The 17295-nt window shown below is 35.3% G+C and overlaps 1 protein-coding gene across 1 annotated transcript in view; it reads left to right on the top strand.

Annotated features, from left to right (window-relative positions):
- GABRB2 (gamma-aminobutyric acid type A receptor subunit beta2) overlaps window positions 1-17295 on the top strand; it is a 240558-nt gene that overhangs the window by 67492 nt on the left and 155771 nt on the right. The window contains 1 exon segment of the mRNA XM_043596660.1: window positions 10922-11142. Within this exon segment, the coding sequence (XP_043452595.1) occupies window positions 10922-11142 (221 nt within the window).

The raw sequence follows: 17295 nt of genomic DNA on the forward strand, positions 1-17295 counted from the left end.
AGTCCCATTTGTGTATTTTCACTTTTGTTGCCAGTGCTTTTGGTGTTATATCCAAGAAATCATTGACAAATCCATCTCATGATGCTTTTTCTCTGTGTTTTCTTCTCGTAGTTTTATAGTTTTAGATCTTACATTTAGGTCTTTAATCTATTTTGAGTGATTTTTATATGTGGGTGTAAGGTAAGGGTCCAACTTCATTCTTTTGCATGTTGAGATCCAGTTTTTCCAACATCATTTGTTACAGAGACTGCTGTCTCTTCCTTTGAGTAGTCTTGGCACTCTGTTGAAGACAATTTTTCATACACACAAGCGTTTTTTTCTGGACTTTCCATTCTATTCTATTGGCCTATATGTCTATTTTTATACCAGTAGAACATTTTTTAGATTAGAGTAGCTTTGTAATAAATTTTGAAATTAGGAGGTGTGAGATCATCTACTTTGCATTAATTTTTAAAGATTGTTTTGGCTCTTCAGGATCTGTTAGGTCATCATTGCCATCATGCTACTGAAAAAAAACTTCCTGAAATTGTATGACTCCAAGGCAAGTTTTAGTTTGCTGAAACTATTTTCCAATTGAATTATTTCTGAATAAATGCATTACTACAGATAGTACCATATAGTCTCTCTGAATACTGTGGGTTTCTCAGTATTAAGGTATGCATCCTGCCAAAAACAGGTATTTTAATCATTCTGCAGGATCAAAGTGAGTTTATGCAGTCATCTTTTGTATACAATTGAGTCTCTGTTTGTTCAGGAATGTGTGCCTATATACACAACTTTAGTATTCAAATCCCAGAGAATTCTCAGGGAATATTTTATGTATGCTCATGATTGTTCTAGTTTCTTTGTTGTTGTATGTGGCTTTGTAGGTAGGTAGATAGATAGTTAAATAAATAGATAATTTCCTCCATCACTTTTTGGAGGGGGTGGAGGAAATAAGAAGCAATGTTGGGAAATGATGACTCAAGCTCAAAACTGACAGCAAGGTCAGTGTTCTACAGGCAGGTCAATATAGTACTAAAAACATGGTCTACATGGTCAAATGTTTCCCTAGCCAAATCATGACTTAGAAAATTATTGACTGAGTGACATCAGAAAAGTGACTCACATCTCCATGTTTCAGATGTGTCACCTAGAAAATGGAGATAATGAAAATAACGATAATTGTTAACAGCAAACGTTTATAGAACACTTAATCTGAGGCAGGCATTCTGCTAATCACTTTCCTTGGGTGAACTTCCTTTCTAATAGGGACTATGATTTGCTTTGTTTTATAGAGCATGATGTCTCAGGTAGGTTAGGTAGCATGGCCAAAATCTCACCACAGCTAGTAAATGGTAAATCTATACAGTATATACCCCATAGGGCTGTTGTGATGATTAATGAGATAATGCATGTAAAAAGTGTTAGCTTAGGGCCAGTGTTAGGTATTAGAGTTGGAGAAAGGCTAAGTAGATGGCAAAATACTCTAAAGCAATTTGATATAAACTTAGAGTAAGGAAAAAAGCACAAAATGATAAGGGAACAAATTATATACAAAGTGTAATTTTGATGTTGATTATCTCAGAGTGAACCGAGTTCCCTACCAAGGGTGCATTATATATTAAGATAGGGACAGAGATAACGAATTACACTGGCTCAAGTTTTAACCATCCTTGGAATTAGTCCCATTATCACTGAGAAGGTTGGTGTGTAGTAAAATGCAAAGTGAACTAAGCAAAATAGTGGAAAAGCTCATTGTCTTGACCATGTGCATTTTAGTTTCACATACAAGAAAATAAATCAGCCACTTCTCAACTTAGATTTCCCTTATGGGTGATCTTAGGTACAGCTCTCATGTCCTGAATGTGTCTCTAGCAATTAGTCAGAGCTGCAGCCATGTGTTTCTTCTGAAATGCTGCAATTGAACATCTGGTGTGATGGCTTCTATTAAGTGGGGGCTGAGTTTTACTTCATTACATTCTAGTTTAGGAGGTTGTGAATGTGGAAATATTGCCATGACCTATAATTGGATCAGCAATTTGTGGGCTCAGATGTGGAAGACAGAGCATTTTAAAGAGCTAGGAATGTGGAAAGGGCTTTGTGGGAATATTTATATTTCTCTCTGAGTTCTTTCTGCTTTGGATAGATAATTGTGTCCTTCAGAAATCCTCATTCTCAGCCCTGGGGACTTAGCTAGTAGAATTCTAGAAGCTCTGAAAAACTGAAAGCACACCAGTAGCTCTGAGGGTTTCGGAGACATGTGGGAAAGGATAGAATGAAAACTCACTCTCATATGTCATTGGGTGGGGAGAACAAATTCCTTGGGGGATTCAGGAGTAATGATTAATAAGGGGGTTAAAGAATCAAAACTGGAAACCCGTAAGGACTAGTGAAGAAGTGAGAACAAGCTTCAGTGTGTCTGTGAATATTTGTAAGGGGCCAATGATGTTAAAGACAAGATGTTCAGGTCACTTTGTAAAGAAATAACAGCATGGTTTTTGACTTCGGAGAACACAGTACAGTTTCATTGGAGAGGTTACTTCCCTGCTCTAAATGACATTACAAAAGGGAACAGTTCAATCCAATAATGCTTAGGGTTCTACAGACCACTACATCAAAGGGTTGAGAGGATGAACATGGACGGTGGCAGAGGGAGAAGAGGGAGAGTCCTCATAAATGCTGAGAGAACGGGTTGAATTTGGGAAGGCAGACAAGGAAGGGCATGGGAAAAAAATAAGCAAAATGGAATGTAAAGATGTGTTGGGGAGGTAAAAATTCTTTAGTTCAAACAAGAAGTTCAGGAGAGTGATTAGTTGAACATCAATGGAATGACAGAATCCTAGAACATCTGCAGCTCAAACTCTGAAATCTCTGATGCTCTTAATTTCAGTTCATTCACTTTGGATGAGCAAACAGAGATGCAGAGAGGTGAAGTGAGTAGAGCAGACCTTAAGGAGCATATGACATTGGAATTTACAAGCAATGGAGTCTTGTGGAAAGCTTTTTGAAAGAATCCATTAATTCAAACTTCCATTGCAGTGTAAAAAGGTGCTGTGTGTGTTCACATCCTCTGAGTATGATACAAGAAACAGATCTGAAATCTTTACATTAGAAAAAAAGAAATTTCCTAACAGTATAAATAAGACTGATATTAGTGTCAGGGGAAGAATCTAGGATCTCCTTTTTTAGTATTTAGGAGGAAAACTAAGGATAGATTTTCATCTCTCAATGGTAGTTACATGTGAATTTCCCTGGTGTGGAAAAACAGTTTATCACTAACGGTCTTGTTGTGTGATGCTAGTTAAAATCCCTTGATCAATACAAAGGAGATTTGTGTTTTGTTAATAACAAGCCAAAAGGCTGAGGATTTTTCATTTATGACACTGAATGCATTTCCTTTTCCTTTATGCTGAGCTCTAACATACAGAGAGTAAAGACATATTTTTAATAGTAGAGTATCTTTTTATAATATAATTCAATGAGGAATTATTAGTTTATATAGTTTTTGTTGAGAAGTAATTTATATTTATAAAATGAAATAATATAGATTACCAAAGGAATTAAAAATCTCTTGGCAACTTAGCATACAGAAATACCACGGTTAATATTTATATTCTTAGACATCTTTTTCCAGTATATATTTATATATTTCAAAATGTGATCATATTATGCATATTGTTTTGCAGTATTATTTAAAAAACAATAACATATGAGGCACCTGGGTGGTTCATCATCTCAGGTCATGATCTCACAGCTGTAAATTCAAGCCCCGCATCGGGCTCTGTGCTGACAGCTCAGAGCCTGCAGCCTGCTTTGGATTTTGTGTCTCCCTCTCTTCTCTGCCCCTCCCCAGCTCACACTGTCTTTCTCTCTCCCTCAAAAATAAATAATAAAACATTTAAAAAAATTAAAAAACAATAACTTATAATAATATGTTGAGAACATCTATTCATGTCAATAAATATTTTTACAATGTAATTTTAATCCCAGCATATATTCCATCATATATTTGTACTATATTGTATTTATAGTTTTGTGCTGATGGTCTGTGTGTGTGTGTGTGTGTGTGTGTGTGTGTGTAGCTAATGCAGCAGTAGCATTTGGGGAGATAAATGTGCATTGTCTTTCATTCAGTCTTTCACAGCTTTCAATAGATAGTATATTATTACTCTGTGCTAAACTCTCTTTTAGACATGAGAACATAGTGATAAACAAGTTCAAGAAAACTTCATAGTTTTCATGGAATGTACCTTCTATTGGGAGAGATGAAAAAGAAAGTAAGCCAATAAATAAACATGACTAGTTGAAAAAGATGGTTGGTATTATAAACATAAGAAAAATGGGGGATGAGATAGGACTGTTGGGGTTGAGAGTAAGATGGTCAAGGAAGGGCCTCCTGAGTAGGTTTGATCTTTGAGTTGAACTCTGAGTCTGAAAGAAGAGCCAACTACACTCAGGTACATAGGTTCTCCAGTTAGTCCATTGTTAAGAGTTTGTAAGGCTGAAGGAACTTGGGATATTTGTAAAACAGAGAAAAATCTTAGCTAATGGACTTAGTGAGTTGAGGTAACAGAAGAAAAGAGGTTGCAGGAGGCAAGATTAGAGAGGCATGCAGAGTCCAGGTTATGTAGTACCTTAAAGGCCATGGTAGTAAGTTTGGGTTTAATCTAAGTGCAGTGAAAAGCATCTGGATGATATTAACCAAGGGAGACATGAACTGTGTTATGTTTCTACTACCCTATGAAGACAAGGTTTATAAGCAAGGAGATAGTAACAATGGCATTATAGTCACTCACAAATCATGGTGATTTAAACTAGACTGTTAGAATTGGAGACACAAAAGTAAGAGACTTGTAATGTTTGTATGTAAAGGTGTCAAAACATACTGCTTAATTATTTACTGCAAATATTGCTAGGAACGTAAATATCAGAGCAAAGGGTATGCACAGTTTAGAGCTCTCTACATATTCCCAAGTGTTCATAAGGAATTCTGTACAAGCAATGGTAGTTCTATCATTTACCAGAAAGTATGCACACAATATTGGCAATATATACAGGAATGAGGAACATTCTTTGCTGTCAAGGAGGTGACCAGCTTAACATGTTGAGAATGCACTTACTATGTACTTACATACAGTGTCTTCCTACGGTATTTATTTAGGTGATAATTTCTATGTCAGATGTAATGTGTTTTCTTTCATGAAGGGGTAAAAACAGAAGCTTTTAATTAGGGGAATAATTTGGGATCCTATCCATTGAATCAACCTGTTGTGTCATATTTTTTTAAAGTGGAAATTCCAAACAGAAACAATGAAACACTTCTCTAAACATGCCCCATATTAAAAGACTATGCCCCTAATGGTAATAAAAGTGATAAATATGCTATGTTGAACAAATTATCATGGAGTTTTATTGACATGAAACTTTCATTATATTTAAATTAAATTAAACTTACATTAACTGTTTCTAAATCACATATTTTACAACCTTAAAAATACTGGTTCTATCTTATAAGAGCCAGAAGCTCAGATTATTAGTCCAAAATCTCAATTTTGACCTAGCATATTACATTAAAGGAAAATAATAGATGATAGCATATTAAACACAATTGTTTATTTCAGCAATAAGTAATTAAGATAAAGCTAAAAGTTTTATTTTCTTTTAAAATATAAAAGCCTAAGTAGAGACAGAGGGAGATTTTTCTGAAAACATTTAATTTTGGAGGCAAAACTATTATCTAGAAGATCTCAAGAAGTAAGATAAATTAACAAAGTTGAAGATTTTAGCACATTAGCAGTTATTGTGAAAGCTTAGAGAATTTCATTCCAATAAGTAAGGGAAACTGAATAACCCATAATCACTGATGAAAATAAGCCTTAAACTCTGGTCATTGAAAAATAAACTATTAGGTGTCCTTATGTCCTCAGATAACAGACTAAACACATGTGAAACCAACCCCTTACCCTACCATCTTTTCCCCAAACAGAAAAATAAGGGAAGGAACATAAAGGTATGGAAAATGATATAATTACATTTATAACTTTTTTCACATACATGGCCATGCTCTGAAAGAGGAGAGGGAAAGGTCCATTGATTAGAAAGGGTGAGGTCTCCAGAGAAGAAAAAAAAAGCATATGGAAAACCATAGAGATAAATGAGGGTAGAGAGAATGCTGAAGTTTGTGTTTGAATAGCAATTCAGGTCCATATGTGAATACAGAACACATAGTGCATTTTACAGGCTTGAAACTTGCATAAGGATAAGACCCTGCACCATATATCCAGAGTGAAAGTCTGTAGCTGGGAGCAGGATCCAGAAAAATGCCAATGGTTTGTGAAAGGAGTAGGTAGACAGAATGATCCTTAAGAAGATAGTTCTCATTATTTAATAATAAAACACCTGACATGGTTTATGTTGTTATTTACTTCTTTTGGTTTGTCTTATTAATATTTAAGCATTGTCAATGGACTAAGTACATCAATTCAGGTTGAGGAGAATGAAGAGAATAGAAATTTGGAAAGCGTGCCAAAAAAAAAAAAAAAGGAAAAAAAAAAAGGCACACAGTGATTATAGAGTTCAGCCTAATAATCTTCTGTGAGTTTTGACAAATGTCTAATCATGTAACCACCACTGCAATCAGGATGCAGGGCAGTTCTATTACCCCAAATCATTCCTTCATGCTGGCCTTTTGTAGTCAACCTCTCCCCCATTTTGAATCCCAGGGAACTACTAATCTGTTCTTTGCCCCTATAGTTTTACATTTTATGGAATGTTGTATAAATGGCATCATGTAATATGTATCCTTTTGAATCTGGCATTTTTACTTAACATTTTGTATTTGAAAAACATGGATGATGTTGCATATACGGAAAGTTTGTTCTTTCTTATTGCTGACTAGTATTCTGTTTCATGGATGTACCAGTTTGTGTTTATCTCTTCATCTGTTGAAGAGCATTCATCCAGATGGCTTTCAGTTTTGACAATTAATATAGAACTGCTGTAACTATTTGCACACAGGAGTAAGATTACTAGGTCACTTGTGAAATGTATGTTAACTTTATAAGAAATGGTCCAACTGTTGTCTAAATGGCTGAAAATTTGTATCCCCATCTGTAGTAAGTAGGATTTTCAGTTGCTCTGCATCCTCATCAGCATTTGGAATTGGCAGTTGTTGGGTTTTTTTTGTTTTTGATGTTTTTATTTTAGCTTTTCTAATGGGTATGTAGTGGGATCTCATTTTAGTTTTTAATTTGATTTCCCGTGATGACTAATGATGTTTTGTGTCACTTCAGGTGCTTATTTATCATTTGTCCATCTACATTGGCTAAGTGTTCACATTATTTGCCTATTTTTATGGGGTTGTTTGTTGAGTTTTGAGAATTCATTATACATTTTTATATTCTGGATACCTGTCCATTATCAGATATGTGATTTGCAAATATCTTCTCCCAATCTGTGGTTTGTCTTTTTACTTTCTTAATAGTGTTTTTCATGGAACATAAGTTTTAAATTTTGTTGAGGTCCCATTATCAGTATTTTGTTTGATTGCTTGTGCTTGTAGGTTTGTATCAATGTCTTTGCCTAACTCAAAGTCACAGAGAATTTCTCTTATGTTTTCTTCTCCTAGTTTTATAGTTCTACATTTTACATTTAAGTCTGTGACCCATTTTGAGTTAATTTTTATGGAAGGTGTAAAGTATGGGTGACTTTATTTATTTATTTATTTATTTATTTATTACATATGGATGTTCCTGTTAATCCATACTATTTGTTAAAAATAGTATGCTTTCTCCAATGTATTGCCTTTGCATCCTTGTGAGAAATTATTAAGCATTTTGTGTGGGTTTATTTTTAGATTCTTCTATTTCATGATCTGTGTTTCTATCAATACCATAATACCACCCTTAGTTTGCTTAATAGTAAGGCTTTAAATCAGATAGTAAGTTCTCCAAGTTTGTTCTTTTCTTTCAAAATTGTTCCATCTATTCTCATTTCTTTGCTCCCTGTATAAATTTTAGAATCAGCTTGTGCATAGCTATAAAAATTCTGTGCATATATTGGTTGGGATTGAATTTTATCTATAATCAATTTGGTGGGATTGACATCTTAACAGTACTTTTCAAATCTAGGAACATGGTATATCTCTCCATTTATTTGCATTTTGGGCTCTGTGTGTGTGTGTGTGTGTGTGTGTGTGTGTGTGTGTGTTTAATGAGATAAAAGGGAGGAAAAAATAAACAACAAACTCACCATTAGAATGGTCTTTCTTCACATTTTGATTCCCTCCACAATCTGCATACTCGTCTTACTTTGCATGGTACTTTGGTAGTTTTGTTTATTTATCTTTATTCTTTCCATTATATTTAGTTGTGATTAGTGGGAGAGAGAGCCTGTCATGGGGTTTCTGTATGTTGTTCAGCATTCAAAGTCAGTTGGTTTTAGTTGTGGTTATCTAAATCCTTCTTGCATGGTGATGGAATGGATTGAGGAACATCCAGAAGTGGTTTGTTTGTTTTTGTTTGTGTGTGTGTGTGTGTGTGTGTGTGTGTGTGTGTGTGTGTGTGTGTTTTAATTTTTTCAGTTCCAGGGGTGCCTGGGTGGCTCAGTCGGTTAAGTGTCAGACTTTGGCTCAAGTCATGATCTACCGTTTTGGGGTTTGAGCCCCGTGTTGGGCTTTGTTCTGACAACTCAGAGCCTGGAGCCTGCTTCAGATTCTGTGTCTCCTTCTCTCTCTGCCCCTCCCCCACTTGTGCTCTGTCTCTCTCTGTCTTTCAAAAGTAAATAAATGTAAAAAATTTTTAATTATTTTTTGGTTTGAATAAACCAATTGTGAGACAATTTTCAAAACATAGGGTTGTTAAATGTAAAGGATACACTTTTTATGTGAAAGTTCAAAGGATTTATCTTGGGTAGATAAAGGTTTAGGAGAGAGGGTGGAGCAGACTACTCTTTCTTCTTAAGCCCAATAATATTTATTTAGATTCAGGAGTTTCTTCTATTCTTGACAGTGCTATGATGTGTCATTTAAAAATAAATGAAATGAAAATTGGTGTGACAATTAGCAGTTATTAGGGTCTGTCTGGTGCATTTCTTAGCAGGCTTTGCCTTGCTGACAAATAACAGGAATTAGCACATGACACTGGATTTCACAGTAGTACCATTTATTTAGCCCAAAAGAGAATACAGTTTCTGTGTCCAAACGCATCTCAGCTGACGGAGCACTTTCCAGACAGCATTATCTCCCCTAAATCTCAATGAGGTTTATTATGAAAGAAGCATAAATAGCTTTATCTTTTAATAGAGATAATTATAAAATACTCAATTTTATCTCCAAGAATTGGAAATCACAAAATGTGACCTCTTAAGCACCATATAAATTGCCTATTTTATTTCCTATTTTTAAGGCTATAACACAGAGTCATGCAAAAAGTTATCTATTCCTTTTCATATTTTCTAGTTATGTAATTCGTAAGTCTACAAGGTTGCTTTTAGTATAAATCAAGAAGCTATTTTAGAGATCCTCATTCTATTTTTTTTTTACAAAAGCAGAGTGCTTCAGAGCAGTTCAGATCACTGACTAAAGTGATCCACTAAAGGAAATTTCATCTACAATTATTTGATATAACTTGAGGATATTAATGTTTCTTTTGTTAGAATAGAAGGTTGGTTCTACACTTCTCATTCAGAAGTTAGCCCTATACTGACTTCTGAATAAGATCAAAATTTGTATATTTGTGAAACAAGGAAAGATGTTTACTTTTTTTGCAGAAGGATTATACTTTTCCCGTTAAAACTTTTCAGTGTTTTTAGCAGATAATATCTTACAAGCTGTATTTCTAAATTATATAACCAAATTAGGATGTATAAATATCAATGAGGGTTGGAAGAATTCAGGGACTTCACAGAGATTTTATTGTGTATCTCATCCACAAAAGTATGCAAACGTGCAGAAATCCAGTAGGTGTACCTTATTGGATATTCATTCATTCAATCGTTTGTTCATTCATTCACCATTTGTGCCCTAGGACTGTGCTAGTTTTCAGGTTGCAGAAATGATTAATACATGATTCTGGTTTTTTTTTTTCAAAAGCCCTCAAGTAGGGCACTGTGAAATGATTTTAAAATAAATTGGTAATTATCTTTTCCAATGAATATTTGGTCTTTCATTAAATCATTCAAATGAGGGTGAGAGAGCAATTACATACTGCCCATAGGCATCTAATGGATAAAACATGCACAATACATAGTAAATGCTTTATTCATAATGTATAGCTATTTGTAGTTTACAAATTGCATTTGAGTTATACATTTAGTTGTCATAATATGTGTAGATCAGGTATGTGTTGAAAGCCCCATTTATAGTTAAGGGAACTTAAGCAAAAAAGAAGTTGTATAAATTTACATGCTAGAAACAATTGAGAAATACAGGAGCTGAGACTCCAAGACCAGTGCTCACTTTATAGCAACCCATTGTTTCTCAAAAGCTAAGAGCCTGGCCTGATAATTTAGTATCCTGCGATTAAAATCCTCTTGAAATACTGACTGAGTTAATATTGTTTAGATTACTGAGAAGCTACACAAGTCTCAGTGTAAACGTCGCCTCTCCTGGGAAATTCACCCTGATTAAATGGGTTAGGATTCTCATTGACAAACTAATTAATTATTCCTTACCATCTTTCTTCCTGGGTAAAATATAATAATAAATTTTTCCAAGATATGCTCTCTTCACTTCTGTATTTACAGTGCCTGCTATAGTGCCTGATACATAGCAAGTTTCAGTAAGAATGGGTTTAATAAATTAATATTTGCCTGTATATGAATAGTATATGTTTCTGGGGTTTGGCTGTATATATTTTCTTTTCTTATGAATACTAAAGTGTTTGCCTAACTCCCAAGTCCATTTGGGTACAAAATAACCATTTTCTTCTTACATTCACAGGATTATACCTTGACAATGTACTTTCAGCAAGCCTGGAGAGATAAGAGACTGTCCTATAATGTAATACCTTTAAACTTGACTCTGGACAATAGAGTGGCAGACCAGCTCTGGGTGCCCGATACCTACTTTCTGAATGATAAGAAGTCATTTGTGCATGGAGTGACTGTCAAGAACCGCATGATCCGCCTGCATCCAGATGGGACCGTTCTTTATGGCCTCAGGTCTGTAGTGTCCATTTCAAAATTGAACTTTTTCTGAATGAAATCGTTATTGATTTTTATTGGAGGGGAATATTGTGATGTTTTCCTTATTCCTCCTTCGGTTCTGTGACAAGCAGTTAAATCTCCTATCCAGTAAACATCTGAGAGTTTAGGGGAGCATGTATACAAAGGGACTTAGTCCTAGCTAAAAATAATTTTTTCTGAATTATCTTCTAACATCAGCTACTGATCCTAAAGCTGGTTTCTTTAAGGAGTAAGGATAAACAATCAAAATAGCTGGGCTATAGTGCTTAATTAGAATGGAAACAAATTATGAATGCTGAATACTTGTTTGAGCATGGCAGATTTCTGTTTCATAAATTTCTCCTAAGCTGTGTGAATTGGGTCTGGTTCTCTGGTGACAGGAAGGCTTTTTGTGCCCTCTCTCCCTCCAAGGAGTAATCAGACTTGCAAATAAATAAAGTTGTTATCTCATGTTTACTAATAATGAACTTTCATGTCAGTAAATAGTTGTGGTGCTCTGCTCTTAAGGTGAGGATGGATTGCAAAATAAAAGTTTCTTCTTTTAAAGTTTATTTTTGTATTAAAAGCAATAGATGGTTTCCTGAAAGAAAAGGGAGAAAAAAGATACCTATCTTACCCTGAAAAATTACATTATTACAATATAAAGGGTTTCTTTGCATTATTGGGAAGAAGCTCTTAATTCTGAAATGTTACATTTTCTCTGACTTATTATTACAAAAATGTGTGGTTACCCTATCATAATTATGATGTTAGCAACAATGGTGTTATTCATTTATTAGGGGTTAGTGGTCAGATATTGAGTTAAATCATCAATGCTTTCCATGCATTGTTATAGTTAATCTGTACAACAACTTCATGAGTTAGAAACTGTTACAATTTTTATTTTCAAATGAGGAAACTGAGGCTGATACAACTTGCCTAAAATCACAAAGAAAGTAAGCTATGAAGATGAGATTTGAACTCAGATCCAAGTTCTGAGTCACAGCTCTTAATCACTACGTGGGGATACTTCTCACTCCCACATTTTTCTTATCTATTATGTCTTGTTTTCATTATCTGGTATATTCTGACAGTCACATTGTTTAGGTGCTTATGTTTATTTTTGACAGAGAGAGAGAGAGAGAGAGAGCGAGAGAGCGAGCGTGCATGAGCGGGGGAGGGGTAGAGAGAGAGGGAGACACAGAATCAGAAGCAGGCTCCAGGCTCTGAGCTGTCAGCACAGAGCCTGATGCAGGGCTCGAGCTCACCGCGCGATCATGACCTGATCCGAAGTCGGATGCTCAACTGACTGAGCCATCCAGGTGCCCCTGTTTAGGTGCTTATGAACCAGCTTCTTTGTTGATCATATTTTTTAGAGAAAGTAGCATTTGGCTACCAAGGGAGAATGGGTAAGGGTGAGGAACAGAGGTATCATGATTGTGCTGTGTCAGCCATTAGAGGTAAGAAGATGGACTGGATATGGGCAGTGTTCACATGTGTGTCTTAGAAAATAGAGAAATGCCAAAGAGATAAATTGACTGGCAGTGTCTGCAAAGATTCCTCCAAGGTGGTGGGCTTTGAAAGTGCTAATGGAAAGAACTGTGTTAACAGTTATATTTTGCTAAATTTACCACTTGGAATGAACAATAAAACATTTGGTGTGGGGTGCTTGGGTGGTTCAGTTGGTTAAGTGTCCAACTCTTGGTTTTGGGTCAGGTCATGATCTCATGGTTTGTGGGTTTGAGTCCCCCCTGGAGCTCTTGCTGCCAGTGTGGAGCCTGCTTGGGATTCTCTCTCTCCCTCTCTCTCTCTCTCTCTCTCTCTCTCTCTCTCTCTCTGCTCTGCCCCTGTTCACTCTCTCGCTCTCTCTCACTCTCTGTCAAAATAAATAAATAAACTTAAAAAAAATTAGGTGTCACAAAGACTTTGATGAGGGGGTGACCATGCAGGCTGTGGGGGAGATGGGGGATGAAAAGAGGTTTCAGTTCCCACTTTTTAAGAGTTAAGCACAGAGTGTGGTCAGAATCCTGAAGAAGGAGCAAGGAGCCATAGAAATAACGTTATCTACTCGGCAGTAAATGAGGGGGAGGACTGGCAAGTGTCAAGTTCTGGCAAAGCACCAGACCTAGTGCTGGAGGCATTAGCCCAGCAAATCACTTAATTTGCACAGCAATCATGCAGAAATTACCCTGAGCTCTTCCCATTTCCTTGCAACACCCACCTTGAAAGTAGAGAACAAGTTGTATTCGCCTTTGTATATCCAACACTGACAAAGTGCCTACACCATAAAGATGCTCAATAAAGGTTGTCAATTCTGAATTCACATGCAAAGTTGAATGGATGGGAAAATCAACAATCAAGATGTCTTTGGAATTGAGAAGGAAAAGAGAAGACCAATATAGATGATAAATAAGGCTTCTTTATATCATTATATACTCAGACAAAAACATTGATGACTGCTCAGTCTTATCATTGAGACCTACTATATGACATTGCTGTAACTCAAACTCACAACAATAGAAAATCATCATTCTCTTATCCCCTCTTCTAACAAGGGGTGTCAAACATGTCTGACATGTGTGAGATTAACACTATTAGACAGAGAAGGCACATGAATTGTAAATGTTCCAGCAGTTGTATTGTTAATTCTGATTTTGAAATGGATAACAAGTTTTTCAAGAAATTTACAAGTATCCTAGTCCACTTTTTACCGATAAATAATAGAATGATTTATTTCATGGCAAGAAGCTTAATGCAGACCACATACTCCCTTCTCAACTCCAGGAGGTTCATTTGCAATATATAAGTAAAAGGAATTCAATTAAAATTACCATGGTAGGGTTGATTCCACTCTACGTAGTCACTTTTCCTATTTACCCTAAAACTCCCCTCCCATTGAGATCCATACACATTGGCAGGGACAAGGGAGGTAGAGAGAACATTCAGAGGATCTGAGTAAATTTCTTTTTGTAGTATTTTCTTTAGTGAAATGTTCAAGCATTAAAACATAGAAAGGAGAAAGTAGTATGCAAAATATTAATGCTTGTTTAATTTTATCATTGGTATATAGGATTTCATTGTGCCGGTCTTTCAATTTTTTGGTAGGTTTGAAAATTTTTATGATAAAATTTGGAAAAGGAAAAATGTTATGTGTCAGAGAACTAGGAATATCTGGTTCGAATATCCAGGAAATATCATTTAAGATTTAAAAGTCTGTAGCCAAGAAATGCTATTTTGATCTCTTGGAGGTAGGGAATCATCTATATATGTTATTTACTTTCAGGAGCTCTGTCTGAAAATGAGATCAGCACATCTCAAAGGTTATGTGACTCAAGGTGGGATCCTTGACCATAGACAACCAGGTTAAGCCATAACCCAGGAAGGAGTGGTCAAAACTCTTCAGTTAAAACCTTGATGACCTCCTTATGCAATCAGTTGTCCTTCTGCATGAGTGGCCCTTTGCATCTTATTGTACACAGCAGGAACTCTTGAGTGCACTCATACTGATACCTTATGTTTGGAGATCAGGAGCTTTGAGGATAGCGCACTAGCTACTCAGCAGGCTTGCATTAAGATACAGTGGCTTTGAGGAACCACATACATAAATGGATATAAGTGGGCAATGCAACCAACTTCCTTAACAAAGTGTAACGATAATGAAACTTAGGTTTTAGTTTGGGCTTTTATAATAAACTTCTCTTTGAACCTTGAGTGCCTTATCCAGGTTTTAATTTCCTCATATATAAAACAGAGGGGGTAAATTAGATGATACCAGTACGCTATGGTTTTTATAACCTGTCATCCTCTGAATCAATAATTAATGAATCTAAAAGAATATATAATCTAACATCAGAGTAGAAAATGAAATTACATATTTGGAGTAGCATAGTAACTGGTAGATAATAAGTGTTCAGTGCTACTATTTAATGAATAAATTAATGTAGAGATATTTGAAGGCTGGAACAAGGAAGGCTTCGCATATCAAGGCCGTTTTTTTATATTATAGAATTATACCCCAGTTGTCTTTCACAATTCAGCAAAGTAGGACACCAGGTCCATGGTGTAGAATGAGAAAAGTGTCAGAGAGCAAGTGGACTGAAGACAATGGGGAAGGTCTATCCCAGGCAGATTTAGAGTGAAAAAGGGAACCACTAAAAAAAAATGTATAGTGGAGCCAGATAACTCCAGCCATTGCATTTGGCAGCGTGAGATCTGGAGCAAGGAAAATGGATGCCTGGCTTGAGACCCAAATGGCAAGGCAGACTTTAAAAGCTGCCCTGTGGGTGCCTGGGTGGCACAGTTGGTTAAGCCTCTGACCCTTGATCTTGGCTCGGGTCGTGATTTTGCAGTTTGTGAGTTTGAGCCCTGCTTCGGGCTCTGCACTGATGGTGCAGAGCCTGCTTGGGATTCTGTCTCTCCTTCTCTCTACCCCTTACCCACTTGTTCTCTCTCTCTCTCTCTCTCTCTCTCTCTCTCTGTCTCTCTCTCCGTCTCTCTCAAAATAAATAAGCATAAAAAAATGAATGAATAAATAAATAAACACTGCTCTGTAGCCCCAGCCCAGTGCCTCATTTGTTGCATGCACTCAGTAACTTTCATTTAATTAGACGTTGTGCAGTTTCTTTTGTTTTTTTTTATTTTATTTTTTTTTTCTGAAATTTATTGACAAATTGGTTTCCATACAACACCCAGTGCTCATCCCAAAAGGTGTGCAGTTTCTTTTAAAAAGTCTTTCCTTTTCTTCCCCTGATGTCCTATCATGTGTGTCTATTTTCTCAACTTATTTAACAGTCTATGGGATACAGGAATGATTAACAAAAGTTATAAATAGTGCCTTTTTGAAACTTAAATTTATAGTTTGTGGCTAAAGAATAATGAAATCTTTGAATATAGATTCTCACCTTCACTCTTGACTGGTTGATAGCTCAATTTCACCAATTTGATTATAAAATCAGATTCCTCTTGTCTTTAACAATGCTATTTAGAGATTTCTGTCAGGAGATATATATTCCTCTGTCAGGAGGAAGAATATTTTCTCAGGACTAACCCAGTTGGATAATTTGTGACAAATGAGTTTCTAGTTGATGAAGCCGAAGAATTCCTAGCAATTTACAAAGGAAATATTTCAAACAGAGTAACTATATATTATTCTCAAATAAGATTGGCCCATTCAAATCATTTTCAGAACAGTTCAAGGAAAAATAATATAGAAAATATTGGATTTCTTTTAGGGAATCCAGCAAACCCCTACCAGGTAAACACCAGATTTAATCTGTGGTTGGTATTATAAAGAATGCTAGATGGAATTTATATTGTTATTTACTTATAATAGGAAATATTTGTTGGATTTCAAAAAGTAAATGAATAATTACATTAAGCAGAAAATTAGGAGGCCTTGTCTTACAATTAATAGTTCTTACAATTACTCATTTAAGTGACTTCTAAATTTTATTCTAGCTCCCCAAATTTCGTATTCCTATGATTTTGCTAATGGGTGGCACAAATATATTAGGTATATATACTCCCACCTTTCTTTGTGTACATAAGCATTTAACATGATATTCCAGTTACTTAGCAATTATATTTATCTCCTTGAAAATATCTGATTGATGAAGAAATAAAAACCAAAATCATTACATTCTGGCATACAAAAAAACCCCTGAATTATCAAATGATGACATCTTTTTTTAATATAATATATATTTTCATTAACATTTAAGATCTGAATCCAAATTGGACTGCATATTATTTATATCATAGCATTTTATCAAACATTAGAAACTCTTCAACAAACATAATTAAGACAAAAGACTTCCTATCAGGAGGTGGTAGATATTTATTATTAAAAAATTAGAAAATACAGTTATGAAAATAAAATTACTCTTAATTCTATCACCTAGAGATAAACACTATCTGTACCTTGCTTTATAGTCTTCTAGATACTTTTCTAGTAAAAAAGCTTATAGGAAATTTTTTATAAAACAGATTTACATTTTACATACTATTTTGTGACTTGAATTTTTTTCTGTGACAAAGGATGTATCATAAACATGTTTTCATGTCAGTGTAACCCTCCTCACCACCATTCTTTAGCCATTATGGGACATATTTGGGATATATTTCTTTATCCCATACAGGATATGGTTTATG

This window comes from Prionailurus bengalensis, chromosome A1 (genome assembly GCF_016509475.1).
Source record: "Prionailurus bengalensis isolate Pbe53 chromosome A1, Fcat_Pben_1.1_paternal_pri, whole genome shotgun sequence".
Taxonomy (NCBI): Eukaryota; Metazoa; Chordata; class Mammalia; order Carnivora; family Felidae; genus Prionailurus; species Prionailurus bengalensis.